General features: G+C 38.2%; 2 protein-coding genes across 8 annotated transcripts in view; one reads left to right on the top strand and one right to left on the bottom strand.

The window, feature by feature from the left end:
• Window positions 1-12,640, top strand: part of LOC134804773 (nostrin) — a 58,827-nt gene extending 46,187 nt beyond the window's left edge. The window contains exons 3-14 of the mRNA XM_063777998.1: window positions 5,067-5,152; window positions 6,463-6,606; window positions 6,867-6,948; window positions 7,151-7,281; window positions 7,757-7,957; window positions 8,291-8,426; window positions 8,977-9,141; window positions 9,677-9,829; window positions 10,275-10,427; window positions 10,559-10,877; window positions 11,105-11,260; window positions 11,626-12,640. Of these exons, the coding sequence (XP_063634068.1) occupies window positions 5,067-5,152; window positions 6,463-6,606; window positions 6,867-6,948; window positions 7,151-7,281; window positions 7,757-7,957; window positions 8,291-8,426; window positions 8,977-9,141; window positions 9,677-9,829; window positions 10,275-10,427; window positions 10,559-10,877; window positions 11,105-11,260; window positions 11,626-11,741 (1,842 nt within the window). The 3' untranslated portion in view covers window positions 11,742-12,640. The remainder of the gene's footprint in view (window positions 1-5,066; window positions 5,153-6,462; window positions 6,607-6,866; window positions 6,949-7,150; window positions 7,282-7,756; window positions 7,958-8,290; window positions 8,427-8,976; window positions 9,142-9,676; window positions 9,830-10,274; window positions 10,428-10,558; window positions 10,878-11,104; window positions 11,261-11,625) is intronic.
• LOC134804747 (protein AF-10) overlaps window positions 3,656-24,803 on the bottom strand; it is a 453,368-nt gene continuing 432,220 nt past the window's right edge. For all 7 annotated transcript variants that reach the window (XM_063777954.1, XM_063777958.1, XM_063777957.1 and 4 more), the window contains one exon: window positions 3,656-3,668. The gene's annotated coding sequence lies outside the window, so the exon portion shown is untranslated. The remainder of the gene's footprint in view (window positions 3,669-24,803) is intronic.

Raw genomic sequence — 24,803 nt, 5'->3', positions numbered from 1 at the left:
ATTTCCCTAAAACTGTACCTATTACGGCATGTGATATATCATTTTCGGATAAATTAAGGATGAGGAATTTATTTTAGGAACCAAAACAATGCACTTTCTAACAAAAAAAAACAATAAGTAGAAAAGACAAAAAAACGTATCTTGGATTTTTTCATAATTAAGTACCAATTTTTTTTAAAGTGTAGTAGGAATCTGAAAAAAAAGTATAGTTGTAAAGCTACACTTCTTACGTTTAAGAAAATATACAGTTTATTATACAAAACTGTTGTTACATGGGAGATTAAAAATAATATTATGCGTGGGTCAGAGTGATCTCAATACAAAATATTATTAACGTGGGAAAGTTACTTATAATTTGTTCTACAATCGTTTATTTTTTTAGTTTTTCGTAAATAACTCGTAAACGGTAGCCCACAGCAAAAAAATATCTTTTACGTAAATAATCTGTTTCAGATTTCTTATAATAAAGTGCTACTTTTTTTCGCTAAGATCAATATTAAAATAAAATATTGAAGGGAGAAAATAAATACTAAGGTCCCCTTTTTTAGTCATTCGTAAATAACTCGTAAAGGATGGCCAATAGCAAAAAATATTTTAATACTTGAATAATTAGCATAAAATTTCCTACAAAAAAGGTTATTCAAACTTTTTCGCTAGGATCAATATTTAAAAAGGGGACCTAAGTATTTATTTTCTTCCTTTAATATTTTTTTTAATATTGATGGTAGCGAAAAAAAGTAGCACTTATTTTATAAGAAATCTGAAACAGATTATTTACGTAAAAGATAATTTTTTGCTGTGGGCTACCGTTTACGAGTTATATACGAAAAACTAAAAAAATAAACTATTGTAGAACAAATTATAAGTACCTAACTTTCCCACATTCATAATATTTAGTATTGAGATCACTCTGACCCACGCTTAATATTATTTTTTATCTCCCATTTATCAACAGTTTTGTATAATAAACTATACATTTTCTTAAACGTAAGAAGTGTAGCTTTACGACTGTATTTTTTGTTTTCAGATTCCTGCTACACTTTAAAAAAAATTGGTAATTATGAAAAAATCAAAAATACGTTTTTTAGTCTTTTCTACTTTATGCTTTTTTTTTGTTAGAAAGTGCATTGTTTTTGTTCCAAAACTAGATTCCTCATCCTTAATTTATCTGAAAATGATATATTACATGCCCTAATAGGTATAGTTTTAGAGAAATGTTGCTCCAGGTGAAGCGCGGCAGCGTCGAACTCCCCCCCCCCCCCCCCCCCACTAAATGAGAGGTGGCTCTCGACGTCTACCGGTCTGTTTCTGCGCAAGACCAGCTAACAATCAACTGTGCCAAGTTTCAGCGCATAGTCTCAAAATGCAAGGTCCCCATACAACGGTGTGCAGTAACAAACCAGCTATTACAGGAAATTCCAAGTTGGAGATGAAAGAATCGTTAGATCGCGACTACCGCAAGGCCTTGTATGGATTATAATTGGTAACAAAAGACATAAAATTATAATTCATAAATTAGCATTTTTTCTCAACGTGTAGGTGTTGGCATTTATAAGGTAACCTTGCAGGTAATTGAATTCTTTCATTGATTTAATTATGGTATTAATCATTTACTAAGCACGAGTAGTAGTTGACTATAGGTACCTTACGTACTTGTCAAGTGTATTTATAGGTATTGAAGATTTTAGCTTAGGTAGGTACTACTAATTCTTAAATCAGAATTGTTCAATATACATACTTAATACATTAATTATTTTTGTACAAAGCTAAGACATGTCTGTTACCTAATATGATTACATAGGTACTAGGTACCTATATGTACAAAGTTGACGGCTTTTATTTATATATTGGTAAACGGGTTGTAAAATTATAACATCTAGTTGAGGTTCCTCTATCATATTAACTTATCTAATTTATCACATGGACTTACTTTATTATTATTTATTTATTTATAATAGCCTAGAGTGTCCCACCGCTGGGCAAAGGCCTCCCTCCTCCCTTTCCACGTATCTCGGTCTTGACCCGTCTCCCACCAGTTCAGGCCAAAGGCGGCGAGGTCATTATTAAATGTCATACTTTTTTACATTATTACTTATTATTTTTACCACAATAACATCAAAACTGTGTAAAGACTGAAGAAAACGATGCACCGAATGTCAACATGTAACAATTGGTCATGGTCATGGGACAAGCATGTGGTGAGACATGTGCTGCAGGCGCCCACGCCACATGCGAACTATAGTTAGTGACGCAAATATCACTACCACTGTATACTAACTTTGGTACCTTGTCACAGTGACAATGACATAGTTATTACTCGCTTTTATATTAATTTTAATAGCATATATAATAGTGCCAAGAAATGAAATAGCTTGACGGTAACTTAGGTACATATATAACCCAAACGCGAAAGTAAGGCCGGAGCCCCACTGCTGCGCACGCTATGTACACGGCCCACGTTTTAATACAAACCGTGGGCAAGCCCACGAAATTTTGTATAGGAACGTGGGTCGTGTACATAGCGTGCGCAGCAGTGGGGCTCCGGCCTAAAGGTTTCGACCCGATAGAATTAACCCCTCTTCGTCCTAAAGAGGGCTTAATTATAGTTTTTTTTTGATTTTCCGCTAAATCAACGACATCTAGTTATCGTATCAGGTTTAAAAAAAGCTAATTTCTAATAATGATTTTACTTATAGCCTAGCTTTTAGAATATTTAGAGATATACATACATAGGTACGTGCCTGAATGTCCTAGTATTATTTAAGTTAAATAACATTCTTGACGTGTTGAAAGCTACTCGAACCTTACATATCTACATGTAGTTTACATAATAAACTCGAATCAGCGTGCAGAATACTTAACAACATACTTTCCAATTCAAACATACAATTTAACATGAGTGTATTACACCACTGTACTACCTAAACGGAGTATTGCATTTCCTTAACTGTTCCGCTTTGTAAAGTTCCGTATTTTAAAGGAAACCTGCAATAAAAAAAAGTATTGGAAGTTATTATACTACGCCGTCCATAACACAGGGATACAACAATGGTAATTAGCATCCAGTATGAGTGTATGCCTCGCTGAAGTAAAACGTTAATAACAGTGTAAATTGACATTTGAAACTTTTTTACTGCCCTAGTTACTAACTATGCGCTGGTATAATTAGAATTGAAGACCAATTACTATGCTACAATAATTGTTAAGTACAATTAGATTTATTCCCTCTGGCCACGTGGTCCTACTGCCCTTGTCCTACCGATCGGACCACATGAACTTTTTTTTCCAACTGGTTCGATTAATCGGACTACCAGGATTTGTTATTCCGCTTCGTCCTACCGATCGGACCACATGTTTTTTTTTTCCACTTTCAACGTAATTTAGCTGTATTTTTACTCGACTGCGTCAGAAGGAGGGTAATGGTTTTGGAGCGTATGTATGTATGTTCATTTCTGTGGCGCGCCCTACAACCCAAACTGCTGGACGGTTTTTGACATATGAAGTGTCGTTGAATTGAGCAATAAGAAAGCCGATGGGTGTAAACTAATGACCAATACACACTTGTTTCATACGACGTTTTTCAACAGACTTCCGAGAAAAAAACGGACCTTCATATTAATCAAATTTTAATAATTAAGTCTAAAAACCTGCCGGCGCCGGCGTCAGTCCTTGTTGTAAAATCTACTCGACCAATTTAAGAAGGCTCTGTCTCCATACATATTATTAGCGATTAGTTACAATCTTAACTCGATCGAATTATCATACATTACTGCACGAGTCCGATAATATAATGAAAAAAGCACGAGTGGGTAATATCTAGGATTATGAGCGGTTCAATAAGTTCCACGTTACGAGCAAGTGTGTTGAAAAAAAAAACATTACTAAGTATATGTACTTCGATATGATAACATTTGACATACCTACTTAGTGTAGATATATATAACGTAAGATGCGTTGGGGTATGTTGCAAACAAGTGTAAGACAAAAAGTCCTCCGTAATTCCGAATCACGTACTTATACCTATTTCTAATGCTGGCAACATTGTTGCGTGCGATAGAGATAGGAACAGGCGGGTCAATATACGAAATTCGTATAATTAATTAGCGTCCTTGGTTTAGTAAACCTTCCAAGTTGCCCTTATAGTTAAGACTCGTTCTAGAGACTCCTATACTTTATTGGGAAAGTAAACACACAATAAAATTGTGTATCAAACATTTCACTTTAAGTATTCAAACTTATTGGATACCTACATGGAAAAAAGTAAAACCGAAGAATAAAGATGTCGACGAATCGCACAATTTCAAACATTGTTCTGTAAAAACCTACATTTGAAATACTTAGTTTTTTTTCTACTCGTCGACTGTAATTCTTGAATTAAGATTTCTTATACCAAACTGCAATTGGGTATTTTTAATGTATGGGCTCCCAACTCAACTATAATATTCATATCGATACAGTTTCGTCAACTATAATGAAATTGACCAATCACAGCTCGCCGCGATCAAGAGGACGAAACAAAACCATAGCTCAAAATAATTATTTATTTTAGGTTGTATAGTAGAAACAATTGCTTCATAAGTCAGAAACGCGCATGTGACACCCTTAATATAGCAACATCCATAGACTACGAAAACCACTTAGCGTTGCTTGTTAGTCTCCATAGGCTACGGTGGCCGAAATCGAGAAAACAACTGTCTAAAAATTTAATTTAGCGCGGAGCAAGTACCAGGGCCTCATGAGTTACGAGAAGGTTGACCAGCCCACCGGGCCGAGCCGGCCGGGGCGCGTACCAGTATGAAGGTATCGCGGGTGCTCGCGTATCTTAGCTTTTGGTTTGGTTTGTTTGTATGATTCTACTAGTTTAATTTAAAGTATTATTTTTGTAGACGCGTAGAAAAAGTATTGTATACAATAGTGATATAATCAAGCTTTTCAATCTCGTACCTTACTTAGACAACTCAGCAAGCTTCGTTGTCTAAACACGGTACTCGACTGAAAAACTCTCTATTATATCACGATTGTATAAAATACTGTTGTTGCTCACCTACTTTTCTATTTTGTTTCAGGCACTTAGCGGGTTCGATGAACTTCGTCTGTACGTTAAACAAGGCGGTGATTTCAGCAAAGAACTTGCTGCCATATTGCAAGAAAGGTAATGCTTGCATAGAAAGATTATGGTGACAATTCAAGAGTGGTAGGGTAAACTGTCCTAAATGTCATGCCGACTGTAACCGAATTCGGCCACCTGCATAAATTATACGTAAGAGAAACTACCACTTTCAACTAAAATCCATATGAAAAAAAATAGAGTTGTAAATTTGTATTTAGAGGTAGTATGTTTAATGTTGTAAACAAGCCAAATACCAACACAATAGCTTCCTACCAACATCGTAATCAACTCTAATTACGCTTGAGTAATTGGTTTGATAAACTGAAATACAAACAGGTTAGTTAGTAGGTACTGGTTCTAGACCTTGAACTTCTAAAGTTTTGCATAGGTTCCTTCTTTTTACTTAGGTACCTACAGTCGACGTCAAAAATATGTTAACACTTCTACACTTTACTGCCTCGCAATAAGGTGAAAGAATGTAAAGATATCTTTGACGTCGACTGTACAAGCTCGTGGGATATGATATGACACTAAGCATACCTTTAGCAAAAAGTAACTCATTTAAGATAACGATAAGCAATCTTATCGAATTCTCAGTAGAAAGTAAACGCTTCGAAGAAACACAGGTATGAAACAATACGTTATTGTTTACGATGATATCGAACGCTGCGAACGAAACATATATGATCACGCGCACCGGCGGGACAATTGCGCGAGCAAAACCGTGGCGCTCGTCACGGTGAATTATTGAGTTTAACACTTGTTAACACCGCACTACTCTGCTACGAATCTACGTACTGAATACCTACACAACCACCATTCGGTAATTTTCATTATTTCCCCACTTTAAATTACTCATATATTGGATATTGAATAATTGTTTAAATTACCTACATATATCCATTCATTACATAAGTATACACAAGTCGCTGATCATGTATGGGTCAGGCTTTTCACTGGTTGTTACTTTTGTATTTGTAACTACTCCGCCTTGTTTATTTTTTACTTATTATGATTTTATTGCATTATATTCGGAATAAAGTTCAAATCTCCTGACGTGTCAATGGCAACAATAACAAAAATAGATCGTCGCGAGGTGCCGCCAAGTGGGCCGCGCCGCGACTCGACACAAATATACCATTCGTTTACACGTTTATATTTAAACAACGTTATCGTTTCGAGGCATTTAAACTATAAGTAGGTACCTACCTAGACAGGAAACTAAATGGTAACCATTCTTGCACAAGTAAGAGAAGCACTAAAATATTAATCACCGAACTATTCTGAATCATTTGAATGACGTGTCAGAAAATTGTGACCTATATATGTATTGTTTTACTAATTGTTTCCAGGATAGAAGCTGAAAATTATTATTCGAAGTGTTTAGCGAAACTCGGCACTAAGCTGAGCAAAGCTTGTAAAGAGAGCATTGGCTCCTGCGCCGAGGCGTGGAAACATGTCGCTACTGAGATGGAAAAACGAGCAGATATTCATAGGTAATAACTACAGACATTGTTAACTAATTAAACAATCCTTCTTCATGAAGTCAGTGATACACCGCAATAAACAGACTAAATGGTAGTTAATTATAAAAATCGCTTACATTTCATTAAACTGTCGAAAAGATCTCTACGTTAGGTAGGTACTTACTTCCTTGGCTTCGGCTTCGCGCGTGCTCCCAAGATGTCCGAGCCACCATTATCCTGTGTACGGGATACTATTATTAATAACCAAAGTGTTTCTTGGTATGTTCCAGGGCATATTCTCACGCTCTTACAGAGGAATTAGTAAAACCTATGAAAATTGTTATCGACAATCAACTGAAGCTGAGAAAAAAGGTAAATAGAAATTTGTACTCATCCATATGAGGTTATTCAATTTTTCTTATGTGAATGTTTGTAACAAAATCAGTCTTTAACGACCATAATACAAAGAGTTAGGATCAACGCCTCCGACGTACTTACGATACGAAAATACATAACCTGAAGCCGATTGGTGTAGCGTCGACCACGTAACCTAATAACATTGTTTTATTCTCAGATCGAGGGTAACGTGGATAAAACTTCGCGGGCTCTCTCCGAGTGGCGTACAAACGAAGTTAAATCTAAGAAGAATTCGCACGCAGCGGCAAGGGAAAACGAGAAACTGCAAGATGCTACTTTAGATATTAGGTCTGCTTACTATGCAATGCACTCGACGATCTGAACATCGCGACATGATTTTGACAAAGTAATACTAAACGAGATGTTCAGTCGTCGAATTGAAGGATCCTTCGCTTAGTTAGCAATGCGATGGTCGGTCTATCTATGTGAATATGCCATGCGAATGTCAACAACATTATTGTCGGCGAGAGGTTACGGGCAATTTCAAGTGATCACTGATTATCATCAATAGTACTTAAAGGAATGTTTTGAGGTACATATAGTGGACCCTAGAGCGTGTTTTCGTCGCAAATCATAGCTTTTATATTGAGAAATCGTATTGGCGATTTGGCGTAAGCGGCTACCGCCTTAAGGTTTTATACGTAATACGTTATCACGATTACCTAATGAGAAATTGTCCGTTCCTTCGATCGTGAAAAAGCACTACCTATTAAAAAGCGCATAAAAGCATGTTACCAGTTAGTAGGTTGGATGTTGTTTGCAGTCGGATGCCGCGCAGCTCCAGCGTCGGGCACATCCCGCACGCGCACTCTATCCTGAGCGCGGCGCGCGCCGAGCGCGTCACCGGCGCCACCAGCGAGCGGGACGCCGCCAAGCTCCTAGTCAAGAAGAGGAAAACGGAAGACGCCGTTAAAAAGACTGAAGTCGAATATTATAATGTTTGTGTTCACGCGGAAAGAGCCAGGTAACTACTATATATCAATATACATATTAAAAAGTACTGAATCCGGTCTGTCACACATAGTTAAGTACAGTGTTATGTACTTCAGCTGTCAAAGCGTCTACAATATTTTGCACTATTGTTTACGTTTGAGTACAGACAGTATATATACCTATTGCTATGTGTATTATTCACTCGCCGCTTGCAATCCAATGCAATTGTATTTTTTTTTTCAGTGCATTAGGGAAAGATGCTAAAAACAATGCCCTAAAAACCAAATGGGTACATGTACAATCGTGAGACACGTCTTATTTCTACATATGTTCATTGGTTCCAACTGACCTTTCTTCCGTTCAGGCTCGAGTGGGAATCGAGCGTGATGAAAGGCGCCGGCATGCTTGAATCTCTGGAGGAAGAGAGACTGGCTCAGCTGAAGACCGCAGCCGACTGCTACCTCAGGCTGACTGCAGCGGTGCCTCCACAGCTAGCTGAGGTACGGGCATTGACATTTAATCCTCAAAAAACAATCTTCAACTAAACAAAACTATTCCATTTGGAAAAAAAACTATATGCCAAAAAAAAGTTTTTTTATGCTAAAAGTATCTTATATCATTTTGGAAAAGATGTGATACCTACTCTTCAAACTGCTGCATCAATTTCTATTACACATAGCTGAGAACCACTGCAAGGAAGCTCGCTTTCACGTAAAAAAAAAATGCCACAGACTATCACACAGACATAGGCGTCAAGTGACGTCAGCCATATAACACCCCTCTTTTTGCGTTGGGGGTCGTGGACGATCTCACGCTGGCTCAAAGCGGGCTGGAAACGTCACATACACCATGAATTTCTTTGCTCACAAGTTTCCTCATGGCGTTTTCCTTCACCAAAAAAGTAACTGATGTGTAATGTGAAAAGTTCCAAGAAACTCATTGGTTGAGCCGGGGTTTGAACCCGCGACCTCCGGAAGTCACATTTGCAGGCCATCAATCACCAACACATTTATAAAAAAAATGCCAATAAAATAAACTTCTTTATTTCAGATTTCCAACACCCTAGTGGGCCCCATAAGCAAGGCGGAGCCGCACGTGGACATGCGTGTGGTGCGTCGCGTGCGCAGCGCGCCCGCCGGCGCCACCGAGCAGCTGCTGCCAGACTTCTACTGCGAGCACACCACGCTCGCCATGAACAAGGAGCGTCGCAAGCAGGTACATTACACCACTAATAATGTACGGTTAGCCAAGAAAGTGGTCTACCACTTTTCAACTCTATCAATCAGATGATAGAGTCGAAAAGTGGTAGACCATTTTCTTGGCTGACTGTACCTACGTTTAGTGTTTAGGTTCAGTGAAGTACGACACTGCCCCATTACATCATATTTGTATACCTACACATAGCAGCCATAGAAAAACCGGTTTGAATTGATACAGTTTCTGTCGTTGCAATATGATCTATGGATGGTCAGTTGTGTTGTCGATAGTAAACACCTTGATATCTGTAATTAATCCATCCTTTACGAGGGTCCTACATACAAAACCAGGTTATTTGCACCTGTATACTTCAAATTATGTTGCATCATATTTTCTTTTATTGATCCACAGTTAATTCATCCTTGCATAAAACTGAGTTCTTGGCTCCGTGCTAAAATGATAAATGTCAAGGATAACTCACACGCCAATGAAATTCAAATGTGATATTTATTACCCGTAGCGTATTTAATATTGTCATTGTTACTCTTTACAGGCACTGCTAAAAATTCTACAACTAGTAAAACAAGATATTGATAGAGAGCGCAAGTCTAAGCAGGGCTTGGAGAAACTGTCCATGGCCATGAAGCAGACGCCGACCTTCGGCAACGATGACTCGCAACAGAATGTCGCTGACAAACTATATCACGTAAGCTTTCTACTAACCAAAATAACACTTTTCGAGCCCACTCTTTACTCTCTTCAATTACTCTCTTATACCCTCTTGGAAAAAAAAGTTTTAAATATTAATTTCGCCAAAGTTTCTAAGTAAAACACAAAAGATTCTGGCCACGAGCAGACAACCCAAGACCGACTGTCTCGGTGCCGTAAAACGAGTAAAGCCGGCCCCAAATAAAAAGATAAGGCACGGCAGAAGAAGTATCCCACTGAAAACCAAAATAGTCAAACCTGGTTAAAATGTTGTAGATTCTGGTGAGCTCATTATAGTAAGGAAATAAATATTTGTTCATCCATGATTCGTACACTTTTAAATGAAACTTTAGGTACTTTTTCAAATGATGAAGCTTTTAATTTAACGGAGGTTCCGCCGACGCTGATAAGTAATTAAATAGTGTATTTAAAATTGCTTTCAGATGAAATCAATGTTGACATATTTGGAAGCTGTAAGATACAAAATAACGTCAACATTGAACGAACTCGACAGCCGGGCTCCCGTCAGCCACCCCCTGGCGACACACATCAAGGTCATCAGGGACAAGCAAGGCCTGCAACAGAGCGTACTGAAAGTCAGTGTCGTGGTCAATTAAAAAACCATTATGAATGGGGTTCAAAATTTGTGCTTATTCTGTGATGTGGATTTATTATTCGGTAAAATTTTATATTAAACACCAAGTAACATTATTAACAAACTTTACAGGTGCCTCCATGGCTGCAGGAGGACTATCAGAATGAAGTCAACAAAAATCTGCAACCAAATTACACGGCGCTAACTAAAAGCGTTAACGGCGGTGGCGAAGAGAGGGAAAGGCGTGATTCGATAATGAGCAGAGCGTCGAGCAAGCTGCGAATAGAGCACCTGTCGTTCCGACGGAACACGGAGAGCCGGAGCGCGCCGGTGACGCCACTGTGCGCGGAGCCGCCGGCCGCGCCGCCGCCGCCGCCGCCCGAGAGCCCGCTGGACTGGAGCGAGCGCGGCGCCGGCGACGGCCTCTCCAACCAGCAGGACAGCGACTTCGGTCAGTCAACTTGCTATACTTACTGCGCCCTACATACACATACTCGCCTAACTTTTCTGCAGCTAACAAATATATATCAAAAAATCCCCATGCTTTTATACACAATCTGTGACAAGGTTTGACAATATGATACCGTTGTAGTTGATTTTATTCACATCAATTCGAATCGAATCGTTTAACCAATAGGCAATTCGTTTAACCATACTTAATTTAATACTTTTCTGCAGACGAATTTTCTTCGCAAAGCGACAGTTCTACGGATCTGACCGACATGCTGAAAAACGAGAGTGGCGACAATGCGACACCCACTAAGTCTATCGGCAAATGTAGAGCGCTGTACATTTACGAGGCCAGGCTGAACGACGAGCTGACTCTATCGCCAGGTACTTCACTTCTCGCTTTGTCAAACATTGGTGTCAATTAGTGTCTCAAAAAGTCGTAAAATGAAATAAAGATAAGGTCTTTAACTGCGCGCCATGAGACATCAAAGGACGTAACGCACACAAACACAACAAAAGTCAGTAATTTTGCAGTAGGTATTCATGCGCGTTGCGTCAATAAGAGTAATTTACTTATACATGTCTGAGACCTCTGGTGAGGGTGGAGCAGATTAAAAATTATTGAAACGAATATTTACCTGTTCAATAATAATCACCGTGTACAATCTGCATCGCGTTCTGTGATTGGTGATTGATAATACTGTAGTATGATTATTAGCACTAGTGCCGACATGCTTTTTTCTGTGCAGGCGACATTATAAACATCCACGAGAAACAGGAGGACGGCTGGTGGGCCGGCGACCTGGACGGCCGCTACGGCATCTTCCCCGCCTCCTACGTCGAGGAGATCACCACCTGCATATGAACGTGACATCCGACTGATCACTTACCTACTAAATCGATCACATACGATGCGCGGTTACCCCACATTGGCGCTCCCTAATTGAAGATGAGAGTGTGATCGCTCATTTCAGATCTGTCCAGTACCAGGACCTATGTAAATTATAATCCACACAAGTTTTAGGGGTAAAACATCGCCTATTTGCAGTATAAAATAGTGCATGTTGCAACTGAATAGTGATGTATTTTACAAATAGTAGATCGCCAATGTGTGGTGAGCTTGCGGTCGTCGACGCGTCGTAAAGCGGCGTCTGTGGGTGATATAATTTAGTCTATGAACCCGGTACACACAATCTTAACAACCATACACAAAGGAATAACGCACAAATATTATAGTCTAGACAGCTGAACAAAATGACTACATGGTGCCATTCGTGTTGAGTTTAATATGGGTCTTAGAACTCCCATTTCGGATATGTCGGTCGAAACAGCAAAACAAATGAAAAACCGGTGTTTTTATAACCCGAATATGTATCTCGTTAGGGGCAGTCAGCAAAACGCGTAGGTATCGTGCCGTACAGAGCCATCTCATTAGATGTTTACATCTAGCACGACAAATGTTTCATGTTGTGGGTATTTCTACTCCTTTGTTAATGTTTAGTGCTTAATGCATATTATTTATTGAAAATGCACATTATACATACACTTACACGAGACTACTGATATTTGTTTACGAGTAGGAGATGTATGTATGCACCCGCGTTTAAACTTATACAGAATAGTTCTTATAAGATCAAACTATTAGTAGTGATAATGTACATTGTATAACTATATCAATAATCCAAAATGTAATTTTAGGTAAAATAAAAATGAACCAAAGTGCTGATTAATATTACTTAAAATAATAAATTGTTAAAAAAATAATTGTTTGATTTCAATTGAATACATTGTTATTATTTGTTATTGTATTTCGTTTTTTTAGCATTAGATAGAAGGTAAGCTATCTTGACGTGTCTTTTTTATTAAAATACACTTAAAAAATAAGTCATGGCAAATATGTAACAATTACAAATCATATACGATCATTTACATCATTTTGCTTTCAAAAGTAATAATAACTAATTTTTAAAAAGATTGTTTACTTTTTTTCTAATGCTAAGAAAAACCAAGTATAGGGTCGTCATTTATTTCTGAAAAGAAACTCAAAGATTACGACGACAAATTATTTATTAAAATAACGTTCGTAAATTACATTATTGGCAAGAAGGGACCCACAGTCCACGATTCGGTACTAACCGACATTTGCTTATATCTACCTAGTACAATCTTCTGATATATCACATCACGCAGTATCATACAGAATCAAGATGAAGACAATAGTATACGTACATAGTAGGAGACTAAACTAGTGGAAGTGCATGTCACTGCTGTAATGAGTGTAAAACTCCGCCGTCCTCATTCGTTGCTCTCTAAAACAATATGAGCTTCTACTAGTTTGTCCTCCTGACATGAATCTTCAACATATTGTCAAATATACGTTTTATTTACCCACAAGCCGTACCCTTGAGGCCAAACAAAAAAAAACCGAAGGAAATGACTCAGTTAAACGTGTAGATAGACGAAATATAGACAATATCAAGACGTCATCATTGTGTGCTTACTTAATTTAGCAAAACTAGAAAAAATCATCAAATGTAAAACCATTATAATTTTAAATGATTCCCCTATAAACCCATAACAATAACCAATATATTATTAAAATAGTCACGCAACATGAAATGAAAGTTGTCCATGTTTACTCGACAACGGCGCGTATAAGGCCATAGGGTTAGGGGTTTTATACAAATCCCTTAGCTTTCATGCGGTTTCCTTAAAAGTTACAATTACAACATGTTTAACGCTAGCTTGAAGTTAGATATTGCAATCGATAGACATCGTTTTAAAACCGGCCTACGCAGTCAAAGATCATTTTTAGGGCAAACCTTTAGATTTACTCTTGTGTCTTAATATATATCTAAGAAACTATTTATGATATATTACATGATACTATAAATAAAAAATGGATCCCGTGCGTTTCACATATTAACGACCAATTTGTTTAGTGATTATTCAATCTTCATTGCTAATGCTAACAGCCTTTTACTTTATAAAATCCGTGGATACTTGATAAAGAAATATCACCTTCATCGAGGCGTAAGTATACACTTTTGAAATAGTTCATAGGTAGATAATAACATTAATAACAGTCAATCGTTTTTTAAGATTAGCGACATAACATAGGACTTACGCTAGCGGGATATTGAAAGACTAAATTTTTAGTCGAAGTAGTCTTGGCTGCGCTGTAGATATACTTATATACGTAGATATGTATTTACAGGATGGGCCCTGTAGCATGTGCCAAAATTAAATCATTATTTATACGTGACTCTGTGAGCTGTAGACCTCGCGAGCATAACTTAAAATTGAATAAGTAAATGTATTGCTCCGCCATTTTCAAATACAGGGTGTCCGGTGGCAGATTTCTAGTTTCAAAGTCAATTTACAATAAAAAACTAAACAAATACATTTTGATATTTTGATGGCATTAGAAAATTCAATGTTGCGGATTTTCTTTTCAATATGTCTCAGTGGTCAGTATCTCAGCGTGCTTACGCAATTGAAGCATATTTTAAAGCCAACGATTCGCTAGTTTTTGCACCGAAAATTTTGTTCACATTTCAATATTCGTCGTGTAAGTGATGGGCCGAGTGTTAATTTGATTCGGTCATGGGTGCAAAGGTTTCGCAAAACTTCTTCGGTCCAGAATATCCCAAGACCAAGCCCCAGCCGGTACACGCGGACGCCGGAAAACATATTGAGCATGCGGCGGAGTTTGGAAGAAAGTCCACGAATCCCATTTTTTTGACAATTCCAGACGCCAAGCAGGTTACTGTCAATAGTGAAGACTCTAGGCAAATGATAGTGGATTACTTTTTGCCAAATTTGCTGTCACACACCTGGTTTCAACAATATGGTGCTACGCCCCATACTGCCGGAGTGTCCATGAATGTGCTTCGCGAAAAATTTCCTAGAAAATTGATATGCCGTTTTGGTGATATCACGCCACCACGATCGCCCGATTTGACCCCTATGGATTTTTTTCTATGGGGGTACCTCCAAAGCAGATTTTATAATAACAACCCACGGTCTATAGCTGATTTAAAAGAAAATATCACCAATGAAATCCGCAACATTTCGCCGGCTATGTGCATCGTGTAGTGCTAAAAGCGAGGCTCCGCTTCGAAGAACGCGTACGTGTTCACGGAGCTCATTTAGAGGATATAATTTTTTCACACAACCTATTCGGAAAAGAGCTTTTTCTTCCCTGCTAGGAGGGATCAAAGTAACACTTTTCTGTCCTAGCACACTATTTTTACATTTTTTTGCACATTATTTTTTAGCTTAAATAATCTGTTTAACACTTTCGCAACCGGGCAAAAAACGGCGCACTACCCCAGAAACCGGTCGTCTATATCTGCGTACAAAACAACCCGCTGGGCGGGTTGTCCGGCATCTGAGTAAAGTTTACGAGTGCCCGAGAGTCGGGTACGCGGTGTCGAATGTGTTAAGCATCAGATTGTGTCAACACTAAGATTTTTTTATTTTCCTCATAGTTGATGTATAAAGAAGTATGTGTCACACGGTATCAAAATTATTTCGTCTTGGGCGTTAACACTTGAATCCCTCATTACGCTCAGGATTCAATGTACGCCCTTGACGGAAATATATCATTTTGATCCCTTGTAACACAAACTACTATTAAGTAACTAAATCCGCATTTGTGCTCTTTTCTAATAGATGTAAGTAAATTTTCTACCTTTAGCCGTTGTTTTTTTTATTTCATATTAAAAACATAAATCTGCCACCGGACACCCTGTATATCCAAAAACTGGATCGCCAATAAAACTAAGTATTTAATCATCGATATTGCTACCTACTAAAATTTCACGAGAATCAGTTGAGAATTGCGACCTACAGAGGAGAACATGCGGACATACTAAATCATTTTTGTTCAAACTGAAACGGAGACCTCCGCTAACGCTCGGTTAGTAATAAATAATTATTTACTTATAGCGATTTGGGTACCACATATTTAATCAAATTTATTTTATTCCTCATTTTACTTCAATGGAGTAATTAAATTTTGAAGTTTACTATGAATACGAAAAACAACATGCTAAAAATTAAAAAAATATATACAAACAAATTAGTCTCTTGTCTTGTCTATCTTGCTTGCTATGACTTAGAATTCGATAAACCACCAAAAAGTTTAATCACCATACTGGAGATAGTTATCTAACACATTAGGAGTGTTAAATTGAGGTTGAGGGTAACTGCGGATAGTCTAAGGAGACATGTGTTTAAGATATTTGCTCCTGTTACAGGCCCCATCCAGTAGAACACGTATAATTTGTCTTACACTCAAGAGATTTGACCTCTATGTACTTTCCATACTGTTTCGTGGTAAAACTATAGCTTCACTTTCATTGCACCTTAATTTTATTTTACCCATGTACCAATATCCCTAGATCTCAAAACGGAATAGTGTCAATATGCCTGAATCCCAGAATGCCTATTTTTTTTCTCAAAATACCACATCCCCAAAATGCCTAAACTTCAAATTGACGTGGAGTCATAATCATAATACCTAAATCTCAATAATGTAGGTCACATTATTGAGCTGATATTTCCAACAGACGCTACAGACGCAACAGACGCACAACTGTTATAAGCCACCAAACGAAGGAAAAACTGGGGAAATAATGTGTAGTCGCGTATTTTGGCATAGTTGTAGTGAATGGTGTATTAAACAACATACTACAAGTACCGGAGGGCGGGATTTAAAGGTCCCTTTTTATAGTTTTCCGTAAATAACTCGTATACGGTCCTACCTCCAGTGTCAGTTTGACGTGATATTTTTGGGACAGCCTGTATATCTATTTTGTAGGAAATTTTATACAAATTATTTACGTAAAGACAATTTTTTGCTATGGGCTACCGTTTACGAGTTATTTACGAAAAACTAAATAAATACGATTTTGGAACATATTATAAGTAACTTTCCCACCTTACTATATTTTGAAATATTGATCGTAGCGTAAAACGGTACACAATTTTATGTAGATTATGTATGTAAAAGAACATTTTTTGCAATGGGCCACTGTTTAAGAGTTATTTACGATAAACAATGAAAAAGGGACCTTTAAACCCCCCCTACCCATTAGCTTCACCCCCACCAACCGGTACTTTTAGTATGTTGTTTAATACAACTATACCAAAAACGCGACTACACGAATTATTTCCCCCGATTGGCAATTTTTGGTTTTCGTTTGGTGTACTATTAATACAAATAACTGTTAATAGTTATTTGTTTTAAAAGGGATAAAGTTGTTGTTTACTTCTTGTGCTAATATTGGTAGGTACCCGAGCTAGACTAAGATTCCAAAATTGAACCACGAGTGTAGCGAGTGGTTTGTAAAGTGGAATTTTGAGCGTTGCGAGGAATACACATCGAAAATTCGGCATTTTATGAATCATACTTTTTAACATTTGGGTATTTGGGCACTTGGACTATGGATGGTTAATTCGGACGATAATTATGATTAAAAGTCATTATTACATGCGCCATTTTAAGAAGGAAATAATTGCATTTTGTGACTAAGTTAATTGTTTTGAAATTTAGGATCAATAAAGACAATGGCAATATTATACTTAGGTGCAATGAAACCAAAGCAAACTAACGTGTAATAACTAAGTAATTGCATAAATACTACGTTACGCTAGCGCTAGGCAGATAACCAAAATAGTGGCTATTGATGTATGGGTAATTATTATTACTAGGTGTATAGGTGTAAAGGGGTCCACTGATTACCAGTTCGCCGGACGATATCAGCCTGACAGTTAATCGCAAGAGGCCACACACTAAGTTCTCGTTCAGGTTTCGGTCTGACGGCTAACAAGAACCGATAGTATGTGGCCGCTTGACGTTTCCGGTCAGCGCCGACAGATATCGGCCGGACAGTCCGTGGTCTGATATAGAACTGTTAATGTGTGGCCTGCTGCGATGAACTGTCAGGCTGATATTGTCCGGCAAACTGTCAATTTATAGAGCCCTGTCAAACTTATATCAGTTAGACCGTTGCCGGCGGGCGGCCGTGCGGCGGATAACTGATGAGTCTCAACTGCTAGTCTGTAGTCGCAAAGGTGGCAGCAGGCCTTTGCCGGCAGACAATAATCGCTTATGTGTGTGGACGTTATTGGCCTAGGACGGCAGGCCACCCGATAAAGCCAGAAACTGCAGGCGGACTGGTAATCAGTGGGCCCCTTAAGTTACGGCTACGTACTGTCGGGTTCGTCGAAAATATCTGTAGTTCAATAATTTGGAGGCGAAATACATAAATCTGACCAATATAACATTATTTATCCATTTCAGAACCCGACTTAAAGAATTGTAAGATAACTGTAGGACATATTACTTTACATTTAAATGACTACTCTAGATACAGGTTAGGCTATCCAATATTAAAATAAAACAAAAAGTAAATAATAAAAGGAATGTAAATTTCCAAAACAGTAAAACTATAGGTTCATACAACAAAAAAATATAAATGAAGATATAATTAATAATTTAAAATGTCAAACAAATTAGACTGGGCAAGATACTCTTATTTATCTCACAGATTAGATATCATATAACATTGCACTAGTTTACATTTTGTTCTGCCTCTATTGTAATTAAAATATTTGTAGGGATTGTATTAATTAACGTCAGGTTTACTAGCTTCAATATATTTATGATTTGACGGTAATTGCAGGAAATATAATTTTATTGTCTGCAAACAAATAACACATTGTTGGACACCCTGACGTTGTCTACTTACAATTAGTATTAGACAAATGTATTGGACGATCACCAAAGTTATCCTGCGGGTGAAGTGCTCACTACTTATTCCAAAAACTAACAGTAAACGTATCACGGGTGACCGTCACACAAATAAAGTTTGCAGAATGTGACCACGAATTTCTCTCGGAAATATCCACTAATATTTAATAATTGCTCAAACAAGTAACAATTGGGTTGGCCGGTGGAAGTTTTTAGCAGATGGCGCCATCATAGCTTGCCCTGTCAATCCCTAGAATTGTGTCAAATTTTTGTTTTTTTAATACCCTGGATGCCAGCCCTTTAAGCCAAATCTCATAGAAAAAGGGGCAAGCTATGATGGCGCTATCTATGCAAACCTTTGACAGTTGCCAACCCCATTGCACGGAACGGAAGCACGTGGTCAAGATCAGAAACGAAACACTGGTAGACATAAATAAATAAAATTACACTTAAACTTAAAAATGAAAATATTACGCTTTATACAGTTAAAAGATTGTCAAGTAGAGTTTTAAACCTTGTAACTAAGTAATATTAATAAAGTTGATTTTAAACAATAAGACTAGAAATTGAGCGATAAAGTGGACAAAGTTCTAAATAGAAGAATTACTGAACGTCAAACGCCAACTTACCTTTCCTAATGCTAGCTACTTCTATCTATTATACAATATAGATTTATGTACATACTTCTTATTCTGTAGTCGATATAGCTCGATTTTACTTGACAATTGATTGATATTGATATAACTAAATGTACAGACTAATCAATAAAATTGCAAACGAATTAGTTGCTCTTTGAGATATAATAACCACAGTATCAAAAAATATTTTTGAGCTTTAATCAACAAATCAACTAAATTAAACTTTGGCGAAAAATATAGTTATCACAAGCTAATGGAGCTGATCGCTACCGCTACAGCTACTGGTCCATGCCAATTCAACCGGTTGGGTACCCGGTACCCGCCGCCCGGCCTTCCTCTTTGGTAGAGTAGTGGATGGACGCGCGGGGAGCAGAGATCAATAGGCCAGCAGCCGGTAATAGGGAGTATTACTGCAATGTTCTGCCGCCAGAGTGCAGCACTAGTGCACATCCTAAACCATAGAGTAACTTATACATACTGTGCCTTAAACTGTTTTTTGACAAGTTTTCACTATGAAATCACTATGACATCAAAGGGTTTGTTTACAGGTGAGGTGGCCTACCGAAAAACGGGAAAATCTAAATTTCGATATCTAGCTCTCTATCGATCGAATATGCAAGTGATAGAGAGGCAGAAACCGAGCTTGCGATTTTCGTGTTTCGCGGTAGACCCTGTGTTTGTGCTAGTGACGCCCTCTACGCAGAGTTTTGCATAATATTCCCTATTGAAAACAATGTTGCAGCTATTCTGAGAATATCGAACTTGGAGCCCAGTGCTACGTTTAATGCTTTGCATTAACCAACATAAATATGAATTACCAATAAATATTTAAAACATAACAAACCTGTTTCTGAACATGTCACGATTGTCCGATTCATTTTATACATATTTTTTCGTGTAAAATATAATTTTATTACATACTTTCACTTATTCTACACTCTTTTAAGAGTTTACCCGTTCATCACATCCAAATCGCAATGTGCTTTCAAAAAAAAAGACTAAAATTAAAGCTTTCTTTCTATAAGAATGGACAGTTATACTTTAACTTTTTAGTATAATCTTGTCATTGAACATAGAATTCAGAAATAAATCCTGAAATGCCAACTTAACGAAGTCGAAAATTTTAACAAATGTGAAGTGATTCTTAATATTTGTTATAATAAAGTAATAAGTGTAAAACATAAAAAAATCTAGATACCAACCTTCAAATTAAGCAGTTTTGTGCATAATTTTCTCAGCATTAAGCATATTGTTCAAGTAGGCCTCAACATTATAAACATCTCATGCTAGACATTGTCAGTGGAAACAATTTAGGCCTCACTTATTTGCACGTGAAGTTTGATATCTGACATTAAATTAGCTAATAATCCGAACGCACCTTTTACTCAAACGACGATATCGTATTTGTCACTTTTCAAATTACACTTCAGGGAAATAACTTACAAACACAACCATATCTTACAATAGGGGTTCAAGCCCGTTACTTAAAAATACTGCAAATCTCGATGTATTCACATTAAAAAAGGATAAGTAATGTAGTAAAAATGAGTCGGATCTTACAGTACCTATATCTGATCCTCACCTTATTCAGTTTTATCTTAGAATTGAAGTATGAGGAATATTTTGAAACACTCCACTAAGTGTAATGTCAAGGTTTGCAGCCTTGGTCCATAGTATAAATTACAAACCTCGTCTCTTAATAAAAATTTAAGCTTAAGCTAAATAAGAAAGAACCCGGATTTAGAATAAAAGAGTAGATATCATGTTTTTATGTGAAATATTATTCATTGTCAATGTTAAATAAATATAAACATTTTTTTAACGTTATCAATGTTCTATTTATACAAAAAAACACGTAACACTTTTGACCAAAGCTGTACGTATCTATGTACTACATACATGTGCAACAAAGTGAATTACTGTCGCTGCGTTACATTGCTTTTATTATCGTACTGATCATAAAACTATGGCAGTGTCAGGTCAGCGAAATGTATATTGTTAAAACAGGTCAAAAAGTCATCAAACTCAAAATATCTTGAACCCCCAATTGACTTATACACGTCAATTGTAATCGATAATACAATAATAAAGTCACATTAAATACAAATACGATTAATAATTATAACCACTAATAAATATGAGTGCTTCACAATAATACTGGATACATAGAATGGGAAATTATTGCTCACCTCGCTCGTGTGCTTGCCACCAGCGTTCTGAAACAGACGTTCAATATTTGATCAGGGTGCGCAGCCAAGATGTCAATCGTTTACGCTACGTAGCGAACGAAACGAAACTGTTTCTGTCGCACTGATATGAAAGAGTGATAGAGAGATATTGCCGTATCGTTCGCTAGTACCGGAAAACGTAGAGTCGGACCAAGGTAATCTGCTTGGCATTTGCAATTTTAACATATTGTGGCAATGTCATCACACTCATACTCACTAAATTCTATAAAAAATACTACCTCACATTGTTCAATTTGTTGCACAGTTAGCTTAGACGGACTCGATAACACCTCACAAATTTCAGAACTGTTGTAAATGTCGCACGAGTGATTAAAAATACGAGAGTTAACCGTGTAATTGGCTTAGTGTTATTATGACTCACGAAAGTTTAAATCCGATTATGTTAACTTTACATTAAAATCGACTTTTTAACCGACTTCAATTTCATAGAAGGAGGAGGTTCTGTATTCGGTTGTGGCTATTTTTTTTCTTTTTTTTTCTATGTACGTTCACCGATTACTCCGACATCCGTAGTCCGATTTGAGTAATTGTTTTTTTGTTTGAGAGGAGCTACCTCCGAGTTGGTCCCATTTTAATTTGGTTCTGTTCTGATGATGGGATCCATGAGGAATTGAGGGAACTCCTCAGTTTTTAAAGGCACATGCACGGTCTTTTGGGCGTTTTCTTAAGCAACTCGAGCATTTTCTCCCGAAAACCACCAATTTGATGAAGTAGACCTGATGATGATGATTATTTTGATGATAATGATGATGATTTATTTAAATGTATGTTCAGCTATTACTCCGCCACCTGTGATCCGATTTGAGTAATTCTTTTTTTGTTTGGAAGAACTTACCTCCAAGGTGTTTCCGTATTATTTTTGGTTCTGGTCTGATGATGGAATCCATGAGGAATTGAGGGAACTCCTCAATTTTTAAAGGCACGTGTTAAGTGATTTCTGGGTTTTCTAAAGTAACCTTAGCATTTGCTTCCGAAAACCACCAATTTGATGTACTGCAACTGTAGCCTTACCACGAGTTTGACATTGACATATTCGCTAACGTCTTATGCATCTAAATGTAACTTTTTATGCATCTCGCTCACACTAAGGTTAGTACGAGCGAGATGCATAGGAAGTAAGTTACACACATGCTAGCGAATATATCAATGTCAAACTCGTGGTAAGCTGCTAAGGCTACTGATCGGGGGTTAGGGTTAGGAGTTAAGGGGTCAGGGATTAAGGGGTCGGGGAATGGCGGTTGAAGGGTTGCTGGTTCAGGATCGAGGGGTTCCTGGATCAGGGGTTGATGTGCTGTGAGGTTGAGTGATCGCGGGGCTGAGGGATTGGGTCAGTGGCGGGGCGGGCGGATGGATTTAGTTGACAGGAATTATAATTTCCCAGACGGACTCGAGAAAATTCCTGATTACATATTTACTAAAGTAATAGGTACACGAATTTAGTGTTAACATGATCTTGTTTTTCAACATGCGGCGCGCTCTTAACATTGCGTTAAAACTAAAAATGGTGAAATAAAAACTTTTTACAAAAAAAATTAAACCGACTTCAAAAAGGATGAAATAAAATATTATCCTTCTTTATGTCTATGCGTTACCAACTGATATGTTTGAAGTCGGTGCCAAGCCAAGTAGTAACAATACCAGTCAAAAATAATCAGCTTTATGGCTTTAAATCCCATTAGAACTGTACTAATAACTATTATAAATGTTCACGATTATTAAACATTATCAAACTACACAACGGGACTTAATCGCGTATTTAAGTTTTAAGATTTACCATGATTTATGAGGTAAATATTAAAACTTAAAAACGCGATTAAGTCCCGTTGTGTAGTTTGATAATATTATAAATGTGTAAAGAATTCTGTCTGCCTCTTTGTCGCCTTTTCATGGCTAAACAACTGAACCGCTTTAGGTGAAATTTGGCAAGAAGGTAAATTCCTTGAATTGTTTTATATTTTGAAATGTAGTCATCTGGATAAGGGACGGGATATAACTCAGTCCCAATCCCACACTTGCGTGCTATAGACTGTTCGCGCATTAGTAAGAAATGCTCTTTAAAAAATACGACGGCAAAAAAATGCATTTACATTTACACTAATGTGCCGACAAACATGGTACGGACTGCGCCAAGGTTTGTAATAAGGCGAAAAGTGTAAACATATTTTTAACGTCGACTGTACCTACAGAAAGTACGTTCATTGTCGTCGTGTAAGGCAATCCAACGAGGTAAATCCTTATCGAATCGCACCAAAGTCATGGTATGCTTCAAAATTTGGCTTGGCACCGACTTCAAACATATCAGTTGGTAATGCATAGACATAAAAAAGGATAATATTTTATTTCATCCTTTTTGAAGTCGGTTTCATTTTTTTTGTAAAAAGTTTTTATATAATTAAATGGTTAGGTATAAAATGAGTAAAAAACACCAATGAGATGAAAAAAACGGTCGGAGCAAACACAAGTTAGGAGCGTGAGTCGAGTGACGCTCAACACTCTCAACTGGCTTGTCGGTAACTTACCGTCGGCTAGTGAGCGGGCCGGATCTGGTTGAGGTCGTCGTCCGAGTCGGTGGGCGGCGCGTGTTCGGACGGCGCCAGCACGGTGAGGTGCGTGGAGTCGAGTGACCGCTCAACACTCTCCACAGCCTTGTCGGTAACTTACCGTCGGCTAGTGAGCGGGCCGGATCTGGTTGAGGTCGTCGTCCGAGTCGGTGGGCGGCGCGTGTTCGGACGGCGCCAGCACGGTGAGGTGCGTGGAGTCGAGTGACCGCTCAACACTCTCCACAGCCTTGTCGGTAACTTACCGTCGGCTAGTGAGCGGGCCGGATCTGGTTGAGGTCGTCGTCCGAGTCGGTGGGCGGCGCGTGCTCGGACGGCGCCAGCACGGTGAGGTGCGTGGAGTCGAGTGACCGCTCAACACTCTCCACAGCCTTGTCGGTAACTTACCGTCGGCTAGTGAGCGGGCCGGATCTGGTTGAGGTCGTCGTCCGAGTCGGTAGGCGGCGCGTGCTCGGACGGCGCCAGCACGGTGAGGTGCGTGGAGTCGAGTGACCGCTCAACACTCTCCACAGCCTTGTCGGTAACTTACGGTCGGCTAGTGAGCGGGCCGGATCTGGTTGAGGTCGTCGTCCGAGTCGGTGGGCGACGCGTGCTCGGACGGCGCCAGCACGGTGAGGTGCGTGGAGTCGAGTGACGCTCAACACTCTCAACAGGCTTGTCGGTAACTTACCGTCGGCTAGTGAGCGGGCCGGATCTGGTTGAGGTCGTCGTCCGAGTCGG

The sequence above is a fragment of the Cydia splendana genome, chromosome Z, assembly GCF_910591565.1.
Source record: "Cydia splendana chromosome Z, ilCydSple1.2, whole genome shotgun sequence".
NCBI classification, from domain to species: Eukaryota; Metazoa; Arthropoda; class Insecta; order Lepidoptera; family Tortricidae; genus Cydia; species Cydia splendana.
Note: the sequence above shows the minus strand (reverse complement) of the source record. Positions and strands in the feature narration are given on the sequence as shown.